The sequence below is a fragment of the Zea mays genome, chromosome 8, assembly GCF_902167145.1.
Source record: "Zea mays cultivar B73 chromosome 8, Zm-B73-REFERENCE-NAM-5.0, whole genome shotgun sequence".
In the NCBI taxonomy this organism is placed as follows: domain Eukaryota; kingdom Viridiplantae; phylum Streptophyta; class Magnoliopsida; order Poales; family Poaceae; genus Zea; species Zea mays.
In genome coordinates, this window is record NC_050103.1 from 57,175,175 (window position 1) to 57,198,700 (window position 23,526).

The 23,526-nt window shown below is 48.7% G+C and overlaps 1 protein-coding gene across 2 annotated transcripts in view; it reads left to right on the forward strand.

The window, feature by feature from the left end:
• The first annotated feature begins 581 nt into the window (after positions 1 to 581).
• Positions 582 to 23,526, forward strand: part of LOC103635221 (RAB11-binding protein RELCH homolog) — a 55,543-nt gene continuing 32,598 nt past the window's right edge. For both annotated transcript variants that reach the window (XM_008657735.4, XM_008657737.4), the window contains exons 1-4: positions 582 to 1,062; positions 11,131 to 11,283; positions 11,501 to 11,679; positions 11,973 to 12,080. In XM_008657735.4, coding sequence (XP_008655957.1) covers positions 837 to 1,062; positions 11,131 to 11,283; positions 11,501 to 11,679; positions 11,973 to 12,080 — 666 coding nt within the window. In that variant the 5' untranslated portion in view covers positions 582 to 836. The remainder of the gene's footprint in view (positions 1,063 to 11,130; positions 11,284 to 11,500; positions 11,680 to 11,972; positions 12,081 to 23,526) is intronic.

Genomic DNA, 23,526 nt, shown 5'->3' on the forward strand with positions numbered 1-23,526 from the left:
TAAATCGCTATGCTAGTTATATTTTCTTTATTCCTTCTTCTTGGTTACAAAAGATTATAATAGTACATTCGATAATTCAGACAATGATCTGAAGGTAGAAAAGCGTTTTAGTTGCGATTATGTGAGAGACGTGATTGCTCAACTTGCTCCCTTTGCATAGCACTGTACCTTTATTTATAGTGGTGGTCTGATATACAACTTCATATGAAAATACACCTATAACCTTTTAACCATATACATATGAGCTACGAAACCTACTATCTCCCTACTGCTATTCTAGACCCGCCGAAGAGCTTCGACTCTCTGCCAATGCTGAAGTCTTTATTTTTGACTAACAACCTTCTGTTGAGACATACTATGATGAAGATTAATCTAAAAATAAATTATAAAATAACTTTAAATTAACAATCTAAAAATAAATTATAAAAATAACTTTAAATTGTTAATGTGAGAACCTTCGGCTAAAACACACCCCAAATATATGCATAGTTAAAACTGTAGTTTTTCTATTTTAAAGACTTTTTCCCCTTAAATTATGGTTTGCATATAAAGTCGATCCTGAAACCGTTCTTTTCCTTTTTTTAGTTCAGCAAATACGGACCTTCCGGTGACGACGGCATGACACAGGCAGGCAGCGTGCTGGTTACACGGCGTCCGAATCAGCAGTTACCCGCGTCTCTAGTCTGTACTTTCCAGGCCATCGTCTCCTTCCCCTTCTTTCACCGGCCTCGAGTCACACGCGTGAGATCTGTGCCTTCCGCCGCGGCCACATGCCACACAACGACGCCCGGCGAGCTTCACCGCGATAGAGGTAGGCCCGCCCGATACCAAGGAGGATGGCGGCAGTGGGCGTTGGTGCAGCGGACGAGCGGTGGGCTTCGTTGTGCAACTGCGTGGTGAACTTCTTGCTGGAGGAGCGGTATCACCTCACGGCGCTAGAGCTATTGCAGGAGCTCCAGGAGGACGGCCGCTCCGCGCACGCCCTCCGCCTCCGCGCTTTCTTCTCCGACCCAGCGCTTTTCCCGCCCGATCTCGTCGCCCGCTCATCCTCTGCGCCGCCCGGTACGCTCCATGCCTCCTCCCCCCATCCAAACTCAACTCGCACCCCGCGGCTCTCTGGCTGGATCTCACGGGGCCGTGCTAACCAGGTCTATTTATAATAATTGCTACTAATAAATTGCGCCCAAATTCGTCTCTTGACAAGCTGGCCCTCCCATCTCTTCTTCCCGTAATCCGATTTGGAATGAACTCTGTTCCTTTTACCTTGGGTGGTCTTGCATTGGTGATCGTACAGATCGAACAACTTTAAGTTGGTGTGTGTTTAGTGGCACTCAACTGGCATTTTCACGGACATTTGGTTGGAATATGCACAGCTATTATCTGTAGTGCTGTACATGTGCATATTAACTTCCCTCCGTTTTTGAATAATTGACAATAAGGTCCATTTGGTTCACATATTTATAACTGTTGACGCTTTTTTGGAGCGCCAAATACTCAAGAAGAACCGGCGGCGGTGCTCTCTGGTCAGGCGCGGACGGTCCGCGGCCTGGAGCCGGACGGTCCGCGACCTGGCGCAGGGGCTAGGTTTTCCTGCCTGACGGCCGGACGGTCCGCGCCCTGGGGCCGGACGGTCCGCGCGTGTGCAGGGGCGGCGGAAGATCGCCGGCGACGCCTGGATCTCGCTCCCGGGAGGGACCCCGTCGGGGAGGAGAGATCCTAGGGGTTGTCTAGGCTCGGGCCGGCCGACCTAGACTCCTCTAATCGGCGTAGAGTCGAAGAGAGGCGAAGAATTTGGGGATTGAGAGGCTAAACTAGAACTAAACTAGAACTACTCCTACTTGTACTAGAAATAAATGCGAATAGAAGTTGTATTGATTCGATTGTTGATGATTACAAATCGGCCGTAGACCTCTCTATTTATAGAGGAGGGGGGCTGGACCCTTTACACAACTGATTCCGAGCTAATCCCGCGAATATAGCTAACAACCGTAGCAAAAAACTCGGAACCCTAATCTGTTCTGCGCACGCGCGGACCGTCCGGCCCACAGGCGCGGACCGTCCGGACCGCGGACCGTCCGGCCTCAGGGCCGGACCGTCCGGTCCCTCAATATGGTGCTCAACATATGCCCCCCTGCCTTTTGGTGGAGCTGAGCAAACCAAAAGCAACTAACTCGATGTGATTACATCGGTTCTCTTAGGCATCCTGCCACATACTAGGATGGTACTGTTTGAGGAAACGCCCATTCAAAGCCTTAGGCAAGTCCTTGCCTTGTAATGTTTGTAGCAAATAGGCGTTGCCAGACATCACCTGTTTTACTTTATAAGGGCCTTCCCAGCTTGGTGACCATTTCCCGAACTTCCGGTCTTTACTCCTTAGCGGCAGAATGGTCTTCCACACCAGGTCTCCTACTTGAAATGACTTTGCTTTGACCTTCTTGTTGTAGGCCTTGGCTACCATGATCTTGTCCTTTTCTATTGCTCCCAAAGCTATCATCCTCTTTTCGGTCACCTCATCAATATTATCCATCATTGAATCATAATAATCAGTAGCAGTTAGATCATTCTGTCTAGCGAACCTGACAGCATTCAAACTTATTTCCACAGGCAACACTGCTTCCTGCCCATAGACAAGCTCAAAAGGAGATACTTTAGTAGCCCTATGTTTAGATATTCTATGAGCCCATAAAGCCTCAGACAAAATCTTATGCCAATGTTTAGGATTATCAGATATTTTCTTTTTTATCAAATTAATCAATGTCCTATTGCTAGACTCGGCCTGACCATTGGCCTGAGCATAATATGGAGATGAATTAAGCAGCTTAATTCTGTATAATTCAGCAAATTCACGTACCTCCTTTGACATAAAAGAAGTACCTTGATCTGTAGTTAAGGTCTGGGGAATGCCGAATCTATGAATGATATGCTCAGTTATAAACTCAATTACCTCCTTGTGTGTCATGTTCTTTAGAGCAACGGCTTCAGTCCATTTGGTGAAGTAGTCAGTGGCAACTAACACAAACCGATGCCCCTTTGATGATGAAGGATGAATTTCTCCGATAAAGTCTAATCCCCATCCTCTGAACGGCCAAGGCTTGATGATAGGATGTAATTCGGCTGCAGGGACCAACTGTAGGTCGCCGAATTTTTGACACACTTGGCAACCCTTGTAGTACTTGAAACAGTCAGCTATCATACTAGGCCAATAAAAACCAGACCTTCGCAACAACCACTTCATCTTTGGAGCTGATTGATGAGTACCACAAATTCCCTCATGTACTTCGGCCATGGCTAATATAGCGTCATCTGGGCCCAAGCACTTAAGCAAGATGTCATTGACTGTTCGGCGGTAAAGTTCATCACTCATCAAAACATACTTGAAAGCTGTTAGCCGAATATTCTTATCTGTCCTGATATTGGGATTTCGTAAATAACCAAGTATAGGTGTCCTCCAATCACTTGCATCGGCTTCATTGTCAGCCGAATTAATGAAAAGAACATTTCTGGTAACCCCGGACGGTCCGGCGTCATCACGCGGACGGTCCGCGACCTGGGAATTTGGCTTTGCACTGGTTATCAGATTTTCAGTTTTGTGAAACTTCCCTCTCTTTATCCGATAACCTGATGCATCTTGTGCCAAACCATTAGCTCTATGATTCTCAACTCTAGAGATATGCCGAATACTGAATTCGTCAAAAGAATAGATTATGCTCCAACATTTCTCAAGATAACTATTTAGAGTACCATCAAGACATTGATATTCTTCTAACACTTGTTGGACAACCAGCTGAGAATCCCCAAATACCTTCACATGTTTCACTCCCATACCATTTAAAAGTTCTAAACCGAATAGGAGGGCCTCATATTCAGCTTGATTATTAGTGCAATACGTTTTCAATCGGCTAGAGAAGTCAAAGGAGACATTACTTGGTGAAACAAGCACAATGCCAATTCCTTGCCCTTCATTGCAAACCGATCCATCAAAATATAAAGTCCAAGGAGTAATAGTGAGGTATGATATGTCTAGTTCATGAATATCATTAACCTGATGTTCTACAATAAAATCCGCTACGACTTGGCCTCTCATAGATTTCAATGGTTCATAGGCCAAGTCATATTCTATGAGTGCATAAGCCCACTTACCAATTCTACCACTCATAATTGGGTTATGCAACATGTACTTGACTACATCGGCTTGACCAGAAACAGTGCAATGACTAGACAGTAAATAACATCTACATTTGGTGCATGCATAAAACAAGCATAAGCATAACTTTTCAATAAAAGTGTACCTTGTTTCAGCATCCACCAACCTTCGGCTTAGATATGTCACCACATGCTCCTTCCCCTCAGTTTCTTGTGTCAGAACAGCCCCAATAACCTTGTCTTCAGCTGCAATGTATAATCTGAATGGTGCTCCTACTTGTGGTGCTTTTAACACGGGAGCCGAAGACAAGTATTTTTTAATGAGATCAAATGCTTCCTGCTGCTCTGCCCCCCAAGTGAATTCAGCATCATTCTTAAGCCGAAGGATAGGGGTGAAGGCATCAATCTTCCCGGCTAAGTTAGAAATAAACCTTCGTAAATAATTCACCTTGCCGAGAAACCTCTGCACTTCGACCTTACACGTCGGAGGCCCCACATTCCGAATAGATTTGATTCGGTCAGGGTCTATTTCTATACCATGTTCATGGATGACAAATCCTAAAAACTTACCAGCCGACACTCCAAAAGCACATTTACGTGGGTTCATTTTTAAACCATACCGACGCATTTTATCAAAGGCTTTGCGCAAATCAGCTATATGAGAACTAAACTCAGCCGATTTGACTACAATATCATCAATGTAGACTTCCACAGTGTTTCCTAACAACTCATGGAAGATCAGATTCATAGCCCTCTGATAAGTAGCACCAGCATTTTTAAGACCGAATGTCATGACAACCCATTCAAATAAACCAATGAAGCCTGGACATATAAAGGCCGTTTTAGACGCATCTTCTTCGGCCATGAAAATCTGATTATATCCGGCATTACCATCAAGGAAGCTAATAATTCTATTTCCTGATGCATTATTGATTAGTGTGTCGGCTATGGGCATGGGATATTCATCTTTAGGAGTTGCTTTATTTAAATTACGAAAATCAATGCATACTCTGAGCTTACCTGACTCCTTCTTTTCCACCGGCACAATATTGGAGACCCACTCTGCGTATCTGCAAGGTCTAATAAAATTAGCTTCTAGCAGCCGGTGGATTTCGTCCTTGATTCGTGGGAGAAGATCTGGACGAAATGTTCTAGCTTTCTGCTTGAAAGGTCTGAAACCAGGCTTAATAGGCAGCCGATGTTCGACAATTTCTCGGCTTAGTCCAGGCATTTCAGTGTAATTCCAAGCAAAACAATCTGAATATTCCTTCAATAGACCGATCATCTCATTTCTAGAATCGGTCTCCAGGGTTTTGTTTACAAAAGTCGGCCTTGGAGTTTTACCATCTCCTATGTCAATCTCCTCCAAAGGATCGGCCGATGTAAACCCCTGTCCTAGTTTATCAAGATCTCTGAATTCCTCTATCATGTCCCCCACAGAGGAATCAGATGATCTTTGTGTGATGGCGGACTTTCCGGTCTCGGGGACCGGATCATTCGTAATACTGTCTTTTTGCTGTGGTAGATGTTCGGTCTTAAAGTCCGAACTCTTTTGTGAAAGACCAGACCATCCAGCCTTGGCGGCCGAACTGTCCGTGACCAAAGACTCATGAACTTTGTGTGTATTCATCATTTAACTTTATTTAGGATTTAGCCGATTCTCCATCGGCTCTAGCATTACAGGAATGAAACCTTTCTTATCTATACTTATGAATTGATAATCAGAAAAGTCTACTCCTGTGAGACATGTAGCGGTCTCATAAGTCCAGAGTACAGGGGCATCAGCCACAGCGATGCAGGCCGATACATCAGCATGTACTTGTTCTATGTCATCGCCTACCCACTGTATCAGCATCTGATGTAATGTAGAAGGTATACATTGATTGGCGTGAATCCAATCTCTGCCTAGGATTAAACTGTAATTTCCTTCTACATCAGCGACGAAGAATGCAGCAGCAAGGGTCTTAGTCCCGATGGTTAATTCAACGGACGTGACTCCCCTGGCTTTGATCGAACTATCAGTTCCAACACCGCTGAGGGTCATGTTGGTCTTGACAAGTTCGTCATCTTGTTTACCTAATTTTCTGTATAATGAATAAGGCATTAGATTTACAGCCGCCCCTCCATCTACCAACATCCTAGCAATCGGTATCCCATCAATGTGGCCGCGCACGAAGAGCGGCTTTAAATGGTTTACCGATTCCTTTGGTTTAGTAAAGGCGGCTTCTTTAGGACCAAAATCAAACTGGGCAACAACAGGTTCATCGTCGCCGATAATAGTACAATCGGCAGAAAATGTAATGATATTTACATCCATACCTGGGCGTTCTGGAGAAGCCTCGTAGTCGACCAGGTCTTCTCCCAGCAGGTCATCCTCCTCCATTGATGTTGTTGTATCGTCGGAGGCCTCCTGGTGAACGGCGGACGGTCCGCGCGCGGAGGCCGGATGGTCCGCGCCTGGTGCAGGTTGTCCAGACGCTTCCTGGTGAGGGACGGACGGTCCGCGCGCAGAGGCCGGACGGTCCGCGCTTGGTGCAGGTTGACTTTCTATTTCCGTGGCCGTTTGTTTTTTCTCGACGGCCTTCGGTCTCCATTTCTTTTGCGGTGGTGGGTATAGTGGATGCGTGTCATTGAATATTTTTTCCGCCTCTTTCTCCTGGCTCTCCTTCACTCTTAGGCGCTGTAATTTTCTCTTTTGGGATCGTGTCAATCCCGCCGGGCACCATCGAGGCATGGAGTATTTTGGATCGGCTGTTTTGACGATAGCCGTATCCTTTTTGGTTGTGTTGGCCGATCCACCAAAAATCATCGGCCCTTTATTATCTTCTTGTATGACAACATCTGCAGTGCCTATTTTGATGATGTCCTTTTTTGTTGTTTTTTGAGTTGCTGCAGGCATATGCCCCCCTGCCGGATTGGTCGGCCTTGAAGGCCGAGTAGTCCGGCAATCCTGTTGGGTTTGTGCCTGGTGACCGGATTGAGCAGTGCTCAATCGGTCTTGTACTGGTGGCGTCAATCTGTTGAAAACAGATGTTTGGGGTGCCCCCCAGGCGGGGTATTGTGGCATCCCAAATGGATATGGTGGCATGCCCCACATTTGATTTGGGACATATGGTGGAGGTAAATATGTGTACGGATATGGCATAGGTGGATATGGAGGTGGAGGTGTCCATGCAGGTATGTTAGGTCTCACTTGTATAGCATGACCTTTCATTTCTTCCGATTGGTGGGGTGGTCCAATCGGCCTGACCTGGCGCTGCTCATGAATGGGTGAGCGGGGTCGCTTTGCTGGCCGGTCACTGGGGCCGGCCTTCTTTTTTACGTATTTAAACAATAATTGATCAAAGGTTGGGCCGGCTTTAACCAACCGACCAGCTGCTTTAAATGTATTTGTTTTCCACGTACCTATCTCTGGTCGTCGTGGTTTGAAAGTACGTGGACGTTGTGAATCCTGAGTACGGCCGGACCGTCCGCCGGAGCTCTCCGGACCGTCCGGTGGGGTCCCGGACCGTCCGCGCCTACGTGCCGGACCGTCCGGGATACGCAGCACGGGCTCCTGCATCTGTCTCCCTGTCTGCGCTTGCCCCCCGGTACTGGAGGCTGTGATGGTCACCTTTAGGGTCTCCCCTCCATCGGGAGTCTTCTCGGCCACCACTTTCCTGCAAGAAACTTTACGATCCTCATCGGCCTCTTTAGCATTGCCGATGATTGTTTCTTTGCCTTTATCGGCTGTGTTTGGCCGAACTAGGACTTTCTTGCCCTCGAAGTCAATCATGTTCATCGGAAAGGGCTCTGTATCCACCTGCATTTCCTGAAATTTCAATCGTCCTTCGTTAATGGCCGATTGAATCTGTCTACGGAATACATTACAATCATTAGTGGCATGAGAAAATGAGTTATGCCACTTGCAATATGCACGACGTTTTAGCTCATCGGCGGATGGAACAGTGTGATTTATTTTAATGTTGCCATTTTTAAGTAATTCATCAAATATTCTATCACACTTACCAACATTAAATGTAAACTTAACCTCCTCTTGCCGTTTCTTCTGAACCGGCTGTAAGGAGGCACAAGCCGAAGATTTGGCCTGCTTTGGCCAAACCATTTCAGCAGCATACACCTCTGTTGATTCGTCTTCTGAGCTACTTTGGTCGCATTCTACCACATGTACGTTGTGACGAATTGTTTTAGCAGTTTCTTTGCTTCGGCTTTCACAAGCCAAAGCTCTCTGATGTAATTGTGCTAGTGTAAAGAATTGGATGCCTTCTAACCTTTCTTTTAAATAATATCGCAGACCATTAAAGGCTAATCCTACTAGCTGTTTCTCTGCTAAATGAATTTGAAAGCATCGGTTTCTTGTATCTCGGAATCTCCGGATGTAATCATTAACCGATTCATCTTTTGTCTGTCGCAACGACACTAAATCTACCAAATCTAACTCATAGTCACCGGAGAAAAAATGATCATGAAATTTTTGTTCTAGATCCCCCCATGATGAAATGGAATTAGGAGGTAAAGTGGCATACTATGCAAACGCGGTTCCTGTTAGCGACAATGAAAATAAACGTACGCGAAATGCCTCTGTGTCGGCCAATTCTCCCAATTGTGCTAAGAACTGGCCTATATGTTCGCGTGTGTTTTTCCCTTGATCACCCGAAAATTTTGCGAATTCGGGTATCCTGGTTCCCTGTGGGTATGGGTGGTGATCAAATCGGCTGTCATAAGGTTTCCGATATGATTGCCCCCCAGGGACCATGCTTACTCCGAGCTTATCTCGGAACGCCCCGGCTATCTCTTCCCTTACTATATCAATGGCAGCCGGTGTGAGACCACCGGCTCTCTGGTCAAACATAGGTGGGGTTGGCTGGATATTAGCATGCTGTCTTTCTCCCCATTGGTTTGAGTTACGTGGTGCATTTTCATTTGCCCTATATGGGTCATAGGTTTGATCGTTTCTTTCCGGCCTCCTGGGTGGGGCCGGAAAGCTTTCCTGGGCTCTGGACCTTGAATTAATGGGTTGATGCATTGTATAGTGCGATGGGAAGTGCTGCTGGGACGGGTGAGGATTCCGGTAACAATCCTCCTCAAAAAGGTCATGTGCGGACTGTCCGGACATTGGCCCGGACCGTCCGTGATTATGTGCGGACCGTCCGTTGTTGTACGCGGACGGTCCGACTGGGTAGTTTAGGTTCTGTGCCGTGTGTGGTGGCTCGGGCGCATATCTAGGTAACTCATTAAAAATAGGCCCGACTGTTGCTGGCCCGGACGGTCCGCGCTCACGTGCGGACGGTCCGGGCATGTGCAGATCGGCTGGTTTGCTGCCGATTTGCGGTTGATTAGGGTATGTGTCCATCGGCATCCCATAAAGGGGTTGTGACTGGTCGTGACAACCTGTAGCCGATGTGTTACACGCGTTATCTCCTAACTCAACCTCGTGCGAAGGAAAATTTGCGGTACTAGATTTATCAAATGCACGTACTAGTCTCTTAAGATCGCTTTGCATACCCCCTATGATGTTCTGCATTTGTTCACGCTGATCTTCTACATAATTTCTAAGAGATTGCAGATCGTTGGTATTACTTACATTGAGGATATCTGGCGTGGGTTGGAGCGAAGCCGGATCCGTTGCCCGATGTCGGACGACCTTGTTGTTCCTGTCCACTTTGAAGTTGGCCAAGAACTTTGCTTTCGCCTCCTGGATCATCCGCTCCTTGTGCTCCTCGAACTAGAGCTGCTCGTCAGCCGGCAAGGTTTCCCAAGTCGGCTCTATGATGTTGCTTGGAGAAATATCAGAGCTATCCCTTGAACCGGCCATTGAGGGCCGATTTGATGAGCTTAGATATGTCTTCCCCAGCGGAGTCGCCAAAAAGTATGTTGACGCTTTTTTGGAGCGCCAAATACTCAAGAAGAACCGGCGGCGGTGCTCTCTGGTCAGGCGCGGACGGTCCGCGGCCTGGAGCCGGACGGTCCGCGACCTGGCGCAGGGGCTAGGTTTTCCTGCCTGACGGCCGGACGGTCCGCGCCCTGGGGCCGGACGGTCCGCGCGTGTGCAGGGGCGGCGGAAGATCGCCGGCGACGCCTGGATCTCGCTCCCGGGAGGGACCCCGTCGGGGAGGAGAGATCCTAGGGGTTGTCTAGGCTCGGGCCGGCCGACCTAGACTCCTCTAATCGGCGTAGAGTCGAAGAGAGGCGAAGAATTTGGGGATTGAGAGGCTAAACTAGAACTAAACTAGAACTACTCCTACTTGTACTAGAAATAAATGCGAATAGAAGTTGTATTGATTCGATTGTTGATGATTACAAATCGGCCGTAGACCTCTCTATTTATAGAGGAGGGGGGCTGGACCCTTTACACAATTGATTCCGAGCTAATCCCGCGAATATAGCTAACAACCGTAGCAAAAAACTCGGAACCCTAATCTGTTCTGCGCACGCGCGGACCGTCCGGCCCACAGGCGCGGACCGTCCGGACCGCGGACCGTCCGGCCTCAGGGCCGGACCGTCCGGTCCCTCAATATGGTGCTCAACAATAACATGATGGATTACTGATAGCATTAAATCATGTTTGTTTAGGTTCAGTCGTAATACACTAGAAACTAATACCGACCTATTCAAACTTGTTAACACTGTTACTCGATTGTGAATCATTACTGTTGCCATTTATGTTATATTTCGTGAACCAAACAACACCTCAGACTTGTATAATTAACGAATGGATTGTAATCATTGTCTATTCTCTTTCTTAATACAAAGGTATACAGTTCTCATATATTTGAGAAATAAAAAATGCCTTCTCTAATCTTTTAGTAAAGTAACCAGTTGGCTGAGAAGTGTTAACTGGCCTCTTAGTAAAACTAAACTATCCTACTTACTTGTCTGAAGTACTTATGTTTTTTGCACAATGCCGCAATCCAGGCAGCTGAAATGTATTCCAGTTGCATGACTGTGCTGTTAAGGTGATTCACTCTATGTTTTTTCTTCTGATAGGTGCTGATCCACAGATTTTGCTAGAAGAGAAAATAGCAGCAGAAGAAAAGTTGGCACTCACGGAGTATGATCTGCGCCTAGCCAAAGAAGACCTTTCACAGTTGAAGCTTGAATTACAAAAACAAAAAGAATCATCTCCTGATGATTCAAATGGTTTGTTCTTACCATGACATTGTGGATAATGCAATACATGAAATTGCAGTATACATGAAATGCACCAACATAAAAATGCTTTGATACAATTAAAGTCAATATTAGACCTTGTAAAATGTGCTTATATTCGTTTGTGTTACTGTCATGAGCATATATAAGTGCTAAATTTGTTTAGAACCACAGTTTGCTTGACATGATTCACACATTCGGTATACAGGGCTCCTTTTGGGTGCTTCTATACGCGAAGGATATACTAGGCAACAAGAAAATTGGGATGTGAAAATTTCAGCATTAGGCCCTCTAAAGGATAATGAACGAAAAGATCTTAATTGCGCTGTAAAAGAATACTTGCTTTTGGCAGGGTATCGACTTGCTGTTATGACATTCATTGAGGAGGTATATAGTACCTTTTCCCTTACTGTTGCAACTTCCCTCAATGTATTAGCTTGTGATTTTTTTCTTAAATTTTCATGGACATTGATATTTCCCATTTTTATACCAGTATCTATCATAGAGCAAACCTAGTGAGGGATGGCACTGTTTTGATATGACCAATCAAAATTGTTCTATGTATATTGGTGGTCAGAACTAATGAAATTTTGATCACTAATTTAAAATCATCAAATATTTCTGAACAGAGGGGGCATTTCCTTATCCGAGGCTCATATCCTCAATCATCTCAATTACAGGTTCCTGATCAAGACCTTGATGTTTGGCCAAACAGTTCAGCTTGTGTTCCTGATGCCCTTCGTCGTTATTACTATCAGTATCTTTCTTCTACTGCAGAGGCTGCAGAGGTATTATTAACATCAATTAAACTTGTGTTTCTTTTTTTTCTCTCAAACATGTAGGAGACTAGCACATCATTATATTAAGAAGAAAATAGGAATAGTCCAAAATGGACCCAGTTATAAGGAACTCCTCCTAAGGAGGTCTAAAACATAGATACATGAAACTTTCCATAACGCAAGCTACGAACAAATACACCACAACATCTAGCAGTAGCTAAGAACCAAGATTGGTGGCTGCAAGAAAGGAGAGTCCTTTAGCTCCAGCCATTTCCCATAAATGTTGTTCCTCCCTTGCCTGAGAGATGCAGGAATATTAGGAGATATTCCATCAAAGACACATCTATTTCGGTGTTTCCAAAGAATCTAGGCACCCAAGACAATAAGAGAAATAAGACCTTTCATAGAAAGATCTCCATTGACTTTCGCAGCCTGCTCTCACCATCCTATAAATGAAACTGCACCAATGGTAGGGGCAAGACTGTGCAGTCTAAATTGTTGCAGCAGCAGGAATCAAAACTCCCTTGCGAAAACACAGGATACCACTATGTGGTTCAAGGTTTCAGAAGCCTGATCACATAAAGGACACCTCTCTGGGTGGTCCAGCTCCCTCTTACCAACCTATCTGCTGTATAGCACCTATTTAGGGCTGTGAGCCAAAGGAAGAAGTAGCATTTGTAGGGGGCCCAAGTTCCCCAAATTCTTTCATAGTGACCGAAGAAAACAGAGCTCGTAAACAATCCTTCATAGGCAGCTTTAGCCGAATAAACCCCATTAGCAACAATACTAAAAATATGTTTATATTCCACATTGGGCTGCTACACAAAATCTGAAAACAGATTCCAAAGATGAAGATAATCCACTAAGACCCCAACAGATAGAGCTCCAATGATGTCCAAAATCCATCTTCTATTTGTGAAGGCCTCCTGAACCGTTCTACTAGTAATTCATTTTGGAATGGTCTCAAATAATCTGGGTGGTAGATCAGCAATTTTCTGCCCATAAACCCATTTATCAGTCCAAAACAAAGTATGTGCCCCATTCCCATCTTCCGAACGTAGCACCGTCGAGAAAAAGGCCCGTGCTTTGTCCGTCACCTGGATTGGTCAACTACACCAGGGCTGGCCAGGTTCAGTTTTCTAGAGCCACAACCAACGCATGCGCAGAGCCCAACTGTGCTCTTTGAGACTAGAGATACCAAGTCCGCCCAGCTGGAGAGGCCTACATACCCTGCCCCATGCAACCAAAAAGTGCCCTCCCTTGACTTTAGGACGTCCTCTCCAAAGAAAACCTTTTCTAATTTTGTCAATAGTCTTGTTAGCCCAAGGGGGATATTAATAGCCATAGCAAGATAAAATAAGCATCCCGGTAAGCACATATTGTACTTGCACTCATCTACCAGCCCTTGTCATCAAATCTGCTTTCCATCCCGGGAGTTGGTCTGCAATCCTATCCACATTAGGCTGTAACTGATCCTTGGTGAGATTCTTCAGGGACAATGGCAGTCCGAGGTATCGGCAAGGAAAGATCGAGATATCACATGGGAGAAGGCTCTAAACCACATCCAAATCATCATCCACACATTGAATACGATAAACATTAGACTTCTGATCATTGTTGCGGAGTCCTGAAGCTTCACCAAATAGATTTAAAATATCAAGAGTAGTAGTAATATCCACAGTAGATGGACGCAAAAAGAGCGCCACATCATCTGCATACATAGACACACGATGGAGGTGGGCTCTAGGAGAAAGATCCATGAGCAGCCCTGCCTGCTCAGCTCTAGAAAATAGTAGGCCAAGAACATCCATAATTAAGATAAATAGCATGGAGAGTGGATTCCCTTGCCGGAGCCCTCTCCTATGCACAATCGAATCTCCTGGAATACCATTAAGCATCACCTGAGTGCTATAGGAGGATAGCAGCCCGCAAATGATGTCCAGAGGTTTGTCCAAAACTAGGTTGTCTCATAACTTCAATGACAAAAGGCCAAGGTACTGAATCAAAAGCCTTGGTAATATCAAGTTTTAGGAGATAGGAGAAGACGAACCTTCTTCTACTGGTGAAATAATCTGGCAGTTTGTTGTACTAACATGAAATTATCCTGAATAAAACGGTCCTTAATAAAGGCACTCTAAATGGGAGAGACCATATCATTCAACCTTGGGCTCAGCCTATTGGCCAAAAATTTGTAATCAACTTTGCAGCACTATGCACAAGAACGATCATCCTAAAACCTTACTTGATCAGCCTTATCTTGCTTTGAAATTAGAGTGGTGTAGGCCGTGTTTAGCAAGCCAAATTTGTTGAACTTTCTGCTCCAAACAGCAGAGACTACAACCATAAGATCCACCTTGATAATAGTCCAGCAAGATTGGTAAAAATGATTAGTGAACCCATCAGGACCAGGGGCCTTATCATTAGGTAATCCCCTGATGGCGTTCCAGACTTCCTGGTCTGAAATAGGCTCATCAAGACTTGATACACTTTGATCATCGATGCATTGCTGGAATAAGTCCTTGTGGTCCGTGGTCAGGGGCAGACCCAAAGGGTTTTTTGGATAGGCCTCCGACTATCCTAGAATTTGGTCAAAAACAAATTATTCATTAATGTTTAAGTCCAAAGAAACAAAACTATGTAACTTTCAACCTAATTTGATGAATTAAATGTATTATATGACATTTTGCTTATTTCTAATCATGTATCGAAGTGCTAGATATTAGATATATGTGGTACTGAATTATACACGGTATTACATGTCAATTTTTTTTGTCCTCGACTATTCTAAGTTCAAATCATGGGTCCGCCACTGTCTGTAGTGCATGTGGGAGGACAACATTTAGGAAAACATCTTAGAGGACAACATCTAGGACAATATCTTAGACTAGCATGTAAGCATATGCTTGGCTGCCATGGTCAGCTATAAATATGTAACTCCAATCCCTTGGATTGGTATCGCGTTGAGTGAGAAGTAAACCAGAAAAATTGCCCCAACTTCTAGTGTCATCCTCTCGATGAGAGTAAGACTTTTGAGTCTAGTTGCGTCGCTTGACGTCGTCGTTCTGCTGCGGGCTATACGACGTGGAGTAGTGGCGCTGAACGCCCTCATCTGCACAGTATGACGCGAACTCAGCTACCATGAATTCGCCACCGTTGTAGGTGCGCATCACGTGTAGCTTCGGTCGTACTCCACTTTCGCAGCGACCTGCGCGCGCCTGATGGCGTTCACAACCTCCTTTGCTGTCAAGGACCATCACCCACATGTAGTGGGAGAGGTCATCGACGAGCATCAAGAAGTAGCATCGGCTTCCTGGTGTGGCTGGTTTCACCGGGCCACACAAGTTCCCGTGCACGGGCTCGAGCTTCTCCTTGCTTGGAAGATCGAGTGCTGAGGAAAGGGGAGCTGCCTCTGCTTCGTCAACACGCAGATGTCACAGAACTGCTCCACATGGTCAAGGCACGGTAGGCCTCGTACTATCTCCTTGGCATTGAGCTACTTCAGGGCCTCGAAGTGAAGGTGCCCGAAACGCTCATGCCACTGGCACGCTCTCGTCGCCTTCTTGCCAAGGTACCTAGGAGCCCCAATCGACTCTACATCAATGTGTAGGTAGCACAACCCCTCTGCCTTGCTGCTTGTTAGGATGATGAGGCGTGGCAGTGGCACGAGCATTTTGGGAACCTTCACTTCAAGGCCCTAAAGCGGCTCAGTGCCAAGAAGATCATACGAGGCTTGCCGTGCCTCGAGCACGTGGAGCAGTTCTGCGATATCTACGAGTTGACGAAGTAGATGTGGATTTCCTTTCCCAGGTAGTCGAGCTTTCGAGCCAAGGAGCGGCTTGAGCTCATGCATGGGGACTTGTGTGGCTCGGTAACACCGACCACACCAGGAGGATGACGCTACTTCTTGCTGCTCGTCGATGACCTCTCCCACTATATGTGGGTGATGGTCCTCGACAGCAAGGGAGAGGCTGCGAACGCCATCAGGTGCGCGCAGGTCACTGCGGAAGCGGAGTGCGGGTGCAAGCTGCGCGTGCTGCGCACCGACAATGACGACGAATTCATGGTGGCCGAGTCTGCGTCGTACTGTGCGGATGAGAGCGTTCATCGCCACTACTCCGCGTCGTATAGCCTGCAGCAGAACGATGTCGTCGAGCGGCACAACTAGACGGTTGTGGGGATGGCTCGGGCTCTCCTCAAGCAGAGGGGAATGCTGGCTGTCTTATGAGGAGAGGCGGTGATGATGGTGGTCTACATCCTCAACTGCTCACCCACGAAGGTTCTCAACGGGAGGATGCCGTACGAGGCTTGGCATGGGCGCAAGCCAGTGGTCTCTCACCTACAGGTTTTTGGCTGCCTAGCGTTCACCAAAGAGCTGGGCCATATTGGCAAAATCGACGATAGGAGCACCTCAGGGGGGTTCATTGGCTATGTGGAGGGCTCAAAGGCCTATCACATCGTTGACCTAGGAACACAGCGTGTGCACACGACGTGGTGTTTGATGAAGGGCGAGGATGGGCATGGTATAAGGCGGTGGACGACGACTCGACTCCAACGTCGATGACTTCACCGTTGAGTACATCCACTTTGAGGGAGCTGAGGGGAGTAGGCAGCTCTTCACCGAGCATAGGGGCAAAGCTATGTTGAGCTTCCCTGGTGCTAGTGCAACATGGTAAGAAAAAAATTTACCACCATAGACTTAGCAGTGCACCACCATAAATTTGAAGTTGGTTTCGCCCTTGAACGAGCACGTCTACCCCAGTTCCAGAGACTCCACTAACTCCAGTGCCACGTTCTCTAGCTAGGACTTCAGTTGCATTGAGCTCTTCGCCACCACGCACTCCAGCACAGACGGTCATCCCTCCGGGCACGTCCACTCTGACATTAGCTCGTGTCGAGCACGACTTGGTGGAGTTCTTTACCCTGCTCTCCCACAACGGGGAGTGCATCGACACATACCATAACGACCAGTCGTTGCGGTATCGTGCAATGGAGGACCTTCTCGGTGACTAGCCGGTGCCGGGCCTAGTGCCTTGCAATCTGGAGGCGTAGTTGCATCTTGCGTGCGATGAGGGTGAGCCTTGGTCTTTCGCGGAGGCTAAGAAACATGCGGCATGGCATGCGGTGATGCAGTTAGAGATGGACATGGTTGAGACGGACCACACCTAGGAGCTTGCTGACCTCCCTCGTGGTCACCGCGCCATCACCCTTAAGTTGTTGTTTAAGCTGAAATGGGATGAAGCCGGCGCCATCGTCAAGCACAAGGCTCGTTTTGTGGCACACAGTTTCTTGCAGCAGGAGGGGATCGACTTCGATGACGCCTTCGCTCCCGTGACATGGATGGAATTTGTGCGACTCCTTGCACTGGCAGCCCAGGAAGGTTGGCGGGTTCGCCACATGGATGTCAAGTCGGCGTTTCTTAACGATACTTAAAGAAGGTCTATGTGCACTAGCCATTAGGTTTTGCAATCCCTAGCAAGGAGTGCAAGGTGTTGCACCTGCACAAGGCCCTCTATGGCTTGTGGCAGACACCGAGGGCGTGGAATGCCAAGTTGGACTCCACGCTCAAGGGGATGGGCTTCAGGTCAAGCCCGCACGAGGCGGCCATCTACCGGCGGGTCAAAGGAGGAAACACCCTGCTGGTGGGTTTGTACATCGACGACTTGGTGATCTCCAGCACTAAGGATGTGGAGGTGGCAACGTTCAAGGAAGAGATGAAGGCCACCTTCCGGATGAGTGACCTAGGGCCTCTCTCCTACTTGTGGATCAGGGCGACTTCGGGATCACGCTTCGACAGACCGCCTACGCCAAGCGCATCGTTGAGCTGGCTGGGCTCACCAACTGCAACCTAGCTCTCACTCCGACAGAGGAGAGGCTGAAGCTGAGCTACGACAACACGACAGAGGTGGACACTACGTAGTACTAACGTCTTGTGGGTAGCCTTCACTACCTTGTCCACACACGATCGGACTTGGCATACTCCTTTGACTAAGTTAGTCTGTTCCTGCAGCGACCAACGATGGAGCACGCGTAGACCGTGAAGACGATCATCCGCTATGTTGCGGGGACTCTCGACCATGCTCTCTACTACACGAGGTGCCCTGGAGAAACACACCTTGTCGGGTACAATGATAATGATCACGTCGGCGACATCATCACCAGCAAGAGCATGAGCGAGATTCTCTTCTTCCTCAACAAGTGCCTGTTAGCTGGCAGTCGATCAAGCAGCAGGTGGTGGCCATATCCAGCTGTGAGACTGCGTATATAGTGGCCTCCACCGCTTCGACTTAGGCGCTCTGGCTTGCTCGACTGCTTTGGTGACCTCCTAGGCAGAGACATTGGAGCGGTGGAACTTAGGGTGGACATGTCGGTGTTTAGTGTCCGACCGCACACCCGGGGATACCCTCGTGGTGCTTTTGGGTAGGACGATGTCGCTGATTGTAACTCGATGGTTCGTGCCGAAAGCACGAGAAAGAGAGTCGGGCGATTTTCTGTTTGTTCGGCCGCTTTGAGGGGCGTAATACGCTTGGGATGGCTTTGTATGCGTGGTGTGTTTACATGTGGTGTCTCTCGAATGGAGAGGTGCTAATTGAGATGAAAATGATGGGGTTCCCCCTAGGCCTTATATACACGACCATAGGGCACTCCCTGCGCACATGCTGATAGCGAACAGTCTTTGCTTATCCCGAGGAAAACCCGGTGGCTCCGTTCCGAGCTATCCCCGGCGTTTGAGGACGTCGGGCGCGGGAAAAACGAGCAACTTCCACGGGATCATGCCTTATCCCGCGAACGATCTGGACGGGAGCCCATCGCCTTCTTGGGTCGGCCCATTTCGACTGTAGTCTTTGCCCGGCCCACGATGCGGCGACCTTGCGGGGCGACTGGCTTGTGGCCCCAAGCAGGGTTTTCGTCTTCTAGTGGACACGGGGGATATCTATCCCCCACAGGACAGGCAAACAACCAGTCCGCTCTGGTCCTGACAAAGAACCCAGTCTTCCATGAATGGAGCAAGCACATCCAGATGAGGTACCACTTCATCCGAGACTCCTTGGTGGAAGGGAGCGTCAATGCTCGCTACATCGGCACCAAAGATCAACTTGTGGACCTGTTCACCAAGCCCCTTAGGAGGATCAAGTTCCTTAAGCTTTGCTCCAAGTCCGAGATGGTCCAACTTTTTCATAAGACGATATACAAGACTTAGGGGAAGAATGATGAAATAAGTCTTTGTGGTCTTCGTGGTGCATGTTGGAGGAGAACATCTAGGATAGCATCTTAGAGAACAACATCTAAGACAATATCTAGGACATCATCTTAGAGGACAACATCTGGGGCAACATCTTACATGGCATCTTAGACCAGCATCTTACTATATGTTTGGCTGCCTTGGCTAGCTATAAATATGTAACTCCAACCCCTCAGGTTGGTATGATATTGAGTGAGAAGTAAACCAGAAAAATTGCCCCAACTTATAGTGTCATCCTCTCGATGAGAATAAGAATTTCGCTACTTACATGCATTACATTGTGATACACATAAAAAAATATAGCTAATGCATTAGAAAGCATTTTCCTATCCATTAGACCTCTTGCTTTTGGTCGTTTCTCAGTTCCTTTTCAATGTTTTCTGTTGTACATGTCGTGCCCCTTTAGAGGTCATATGAGTCACCTAAACTCCTTTTTTCTTAATATAATGTTATGCATTCACTTGCGTATTGAGAAAAAAAGACCTGCTATTAATTTTATCACTGGGAGAGGGGAGGTGGAAATGGGAATTTATAAAACTATTGCATGAGCTATAGCTCAGTTGGTCAAGGTTGTCAATGTATTACATGTACCCATACCACCTAGGTTCAAGTCGCCATAAAGACAAATTTAGGTGCCTATTTCTCTACTATATTTAAGTGGGAGTTTCTCCCTTTGTGTGTCATCTCCTCCAATGAGTGCAACAAGCAAAATAAAAGTCCAAAAACGAGCGCAGTGCTAGGGTTTGAACCATCGCCCTCTCCCCTCCGACGCCCAGGTTCTAACCACTAGAGCTCACAACCATTTGTGTTCAACAAATAATAGATATTGTAAATATTTTGAATATAGATACCGTAGTCCGTAGTAATACACGGGCAACCGACTAGTTTCTAATCTTATGCCACCTAGTTCCTCCTAGGCCGGTCTAGTTTTTTATTACATGCATGAAATGTTCCATTCTTTTGGAAGTAGTCAAGTGGCTTGTTGGTGTTAGTTATGTGCTTATGTCCCATTGTTGCAACGTACATTCTATCACATCACATACTCGATGCATTTTGTTAAATATGTATAGCAGACATTTTTAACAATAAAATGGAGACAAAAAATTTCTGCATCTACCCTGAGCCAATAGTGAGAGAGTGACTGGTACAGTAGACCCTAACCCTAGCTACAGTACAGGTAACATAGAGACCCTAATGGGCCAGGCCAATGAACACTCTAACATGAGAGAGAGTGACTGGTACAGTAAACCCTAACCCTAGCTACAGTACAGGTAACATAGAGACCCTAATGGGCCAGGCCCATGAACACTCTAACACCCCCCGCAGGCGAAACACTAGCCACTGCAGATGTTGAGACTGGACCGAAACTCCGTAAACACCATCGTCGGGAGCCCCTTGGTGAAGACGTCGGCGAATTGGGAGGTGGTCGGGACGTGAAGGACACGAACAGCTCCACAGGCGATCCGTTCCCGGACGATGTGAAGATCGATCTCGACATGTTTCGTGCGCTGGTGCTGGACGGGGTTGGTGCAGAGGTAGACGGCGCTGACGTTGTCGCAGAAGACCAGGGTGCTTGTGGCCAGTGGACTGTGGAGCTCTTGGAGCAGCTGACGGAGCCAGGCTGCCTCAGCCACGCCGTTGGCCACGGCCCGATACTCGGCCTCGGCGCTGGAGCGGGAGACGACCGGCTGGCGCTTCGACGACCAGGAGACGAGGCTATCCCCGAGGAACACGACATACCCCGAGGTGGATCGGCGCGTGTCGGGACAGCCCGCCCAGTCGGCATCGGTGTAGACACGAAGCTCGGTGGTCGAGGACCAGTGTAGAAGGAGGCCGAAGTCAAGGGTGCCACGCAAGTACCGCAGGATTTGCTTCATCGCGGAGAGGTGCGGTTCCCGAGGGTCGTGCATGTGGAGGCACACCTGCTGGACGGCGTAGGCGATGTCGGGCCTGGTGAAGATGAGGTACTGAAGGGCCCCGACAGTACTCCGGTAGCCGGTCGGATCGGCGACCGGGGGGACGGCTGCGGAGACCTTGCCCTGCGTATCCAACCGGGTTGCGCAGGGCTTACACTCGGCCATTCCAGCGCGCTCAAGGAGGTCGACGGGGTACTGCCGCTGGTGAAGAAACAGGCCCTGGGGACGACGCTCGACGGTGACCCCTAGGAAGTGGTGGAGCGCTCCCAGGTCCTTCATCGCGAACTCCTGTTGGAGACAGGAGATGATGCGACGCAGGAGCCCAGGAGAGGAGGCGGTGAGCACTATATCGTCGACGTAGAGAAGGAGGTAGGCAGTGTCAGGGCCGCGACGGAGGAGGAACAAAGACGTGTCCGACTTGGCTTCGACGAAACCCTGCGAACACAAGAAAGTGGCGAAGCGACTGTACCAAGCCCGGGGGGCCTGCTTGAGGCCGTAGAGGGACTTGTTGAGCTTGCAGACCATGTCGGGGTGAGCAGGATCGACAAACCCAACAGGTTGAGTGCAGTAGACTGTTTCCGTCAGGGTGCCGTGGAGAAAGGCGTTCTTCACGTCAAGCTGGTGTACCGGGCAGTCCCGGGACAGAGCGAGAGTCAGGACAGTCCGGACGGTGGCAGGTTTGACCACTGGACTGAAAGTCTCGTCGTAGTCAACCCCGGGACGTTGAGTGAAGCCCCGGAGCACATAGCGAGCCTTGTACCGCTCCAGGGACCCATCGGCGTGCAACTTCAGCTTGAAGATCCATTTCCCGGTGACCACGTTGGCGCCATGGGGACGAGGTACCAGGTCCCAGGTGTGGTTCGCCTGGAGAGCCTCGTACTCCTATTCTATGGCACGCCGCCATTGTGGATCGGCAAGCGCACCACGGACGGTCGTGGGCACCGGAGGTAGGGTTGGAGAAGATGACGCAGAGAGGATCAGTCGATCAGGGGCCCGAAGGACACCCGCTGCGCGGCGAGTGACCATCGGGTGGATGTGGCGAGGATCCCGATGGATGATGACAGGATGATAGGGCAAGGGTTCGGCGCGAGGGCGGATCGGAGGACCGCCACGATCGCGGCGCTGGTACGTCTGGATGGGGTTGGTGAAGCGGGACGACGGGGCCGCACGTGGCAATGCGGGAGATGCCGAAGCCGAACTGGACCCGGCGGGTGATGCCGGGGCCGGGTGAGGCGACGGAGGGGACGCCGAGGCCGCACGTGGCTGTGCAGAGGAGGGTGGCGCCGGGGGGGCCGCGCCAGGCGACGCGGGGGACGTCGAGGCCTCACGAGGCTGTGCGGGGGAGGAGAGCGCCGTCGGGGTCACGCGAGGCGACGTAGGGGGCGTCGAGGCCGCACAAGGCTGTGCGGAGGGGAGCGTCGTAGGAGGGGTCGCGTGGGTCGGCATTGTGGACGGACCTGCAGGGAAGGGTGGTACGACAGTGGGGGACACGGGGTCGAGACCGAGGGACACGTCGAGGTCGGTGAGAGAGGTAGTGGAAGAAGAGGAGGAAAAGGGGAAATCCGACTCGTCGAAGACGACATGACGGGAGATGGGGACTCTGTGGGAAGAGAGGTCAAGACACCGGTGCCCCTTATGGTCTAGGGAGTAGCCGAGGAAGACACAGCGAGGGGAGCGGGGCAATAATTTATGAGGGGCAGTGGAAGCGAGATTAGGGTAGCAAGCGCACCCAAAGACACGAAGATGATCATAGGAGGGGTGGATGCCAAAAAGAGCGAAGTATGGAGTGGGGTGGGCAACCGCCTTGGTTGGAAGACGGTTGAGAAGGTAGGTAGCAGTGGTGAGGGCCTCAGCCCAGTAGTGAGGAGGAAGGGAAGCCTGAAAGAGCAGGGAGCGCGTGACATCGTTCGCTGTGCGAATCATGCGCTCGGCCCTACCATTCTGAGGGGACGTGTAGGGACACGACATACGGAGGTGGACGCCGCGAGAGAGGAAAAAATCACGGGACGCATTGTTATTGAACTCGCGGCCGTTGTCACACTGGATGCTCCGGATGGTGTTACCGAACTGAGTAGAGACCCAAGCGAAGAAGTGAGACAGGGTGGGAAAAGTGTCCGATTTCTGACGTAGGGGAAAAGTCCACAAATAATGAGAGAAATCATCGAGGATGAGTAAATAGTACTTATAGCCAGAAATGCTGATTACAGGGGATGTCCATACATCATAGTGTATCAGATAAAAAATGCCTGCTGCCCTAGAAGAGGAGGTAGGGAATGGGAGCCGAACATGGCAACCTAAC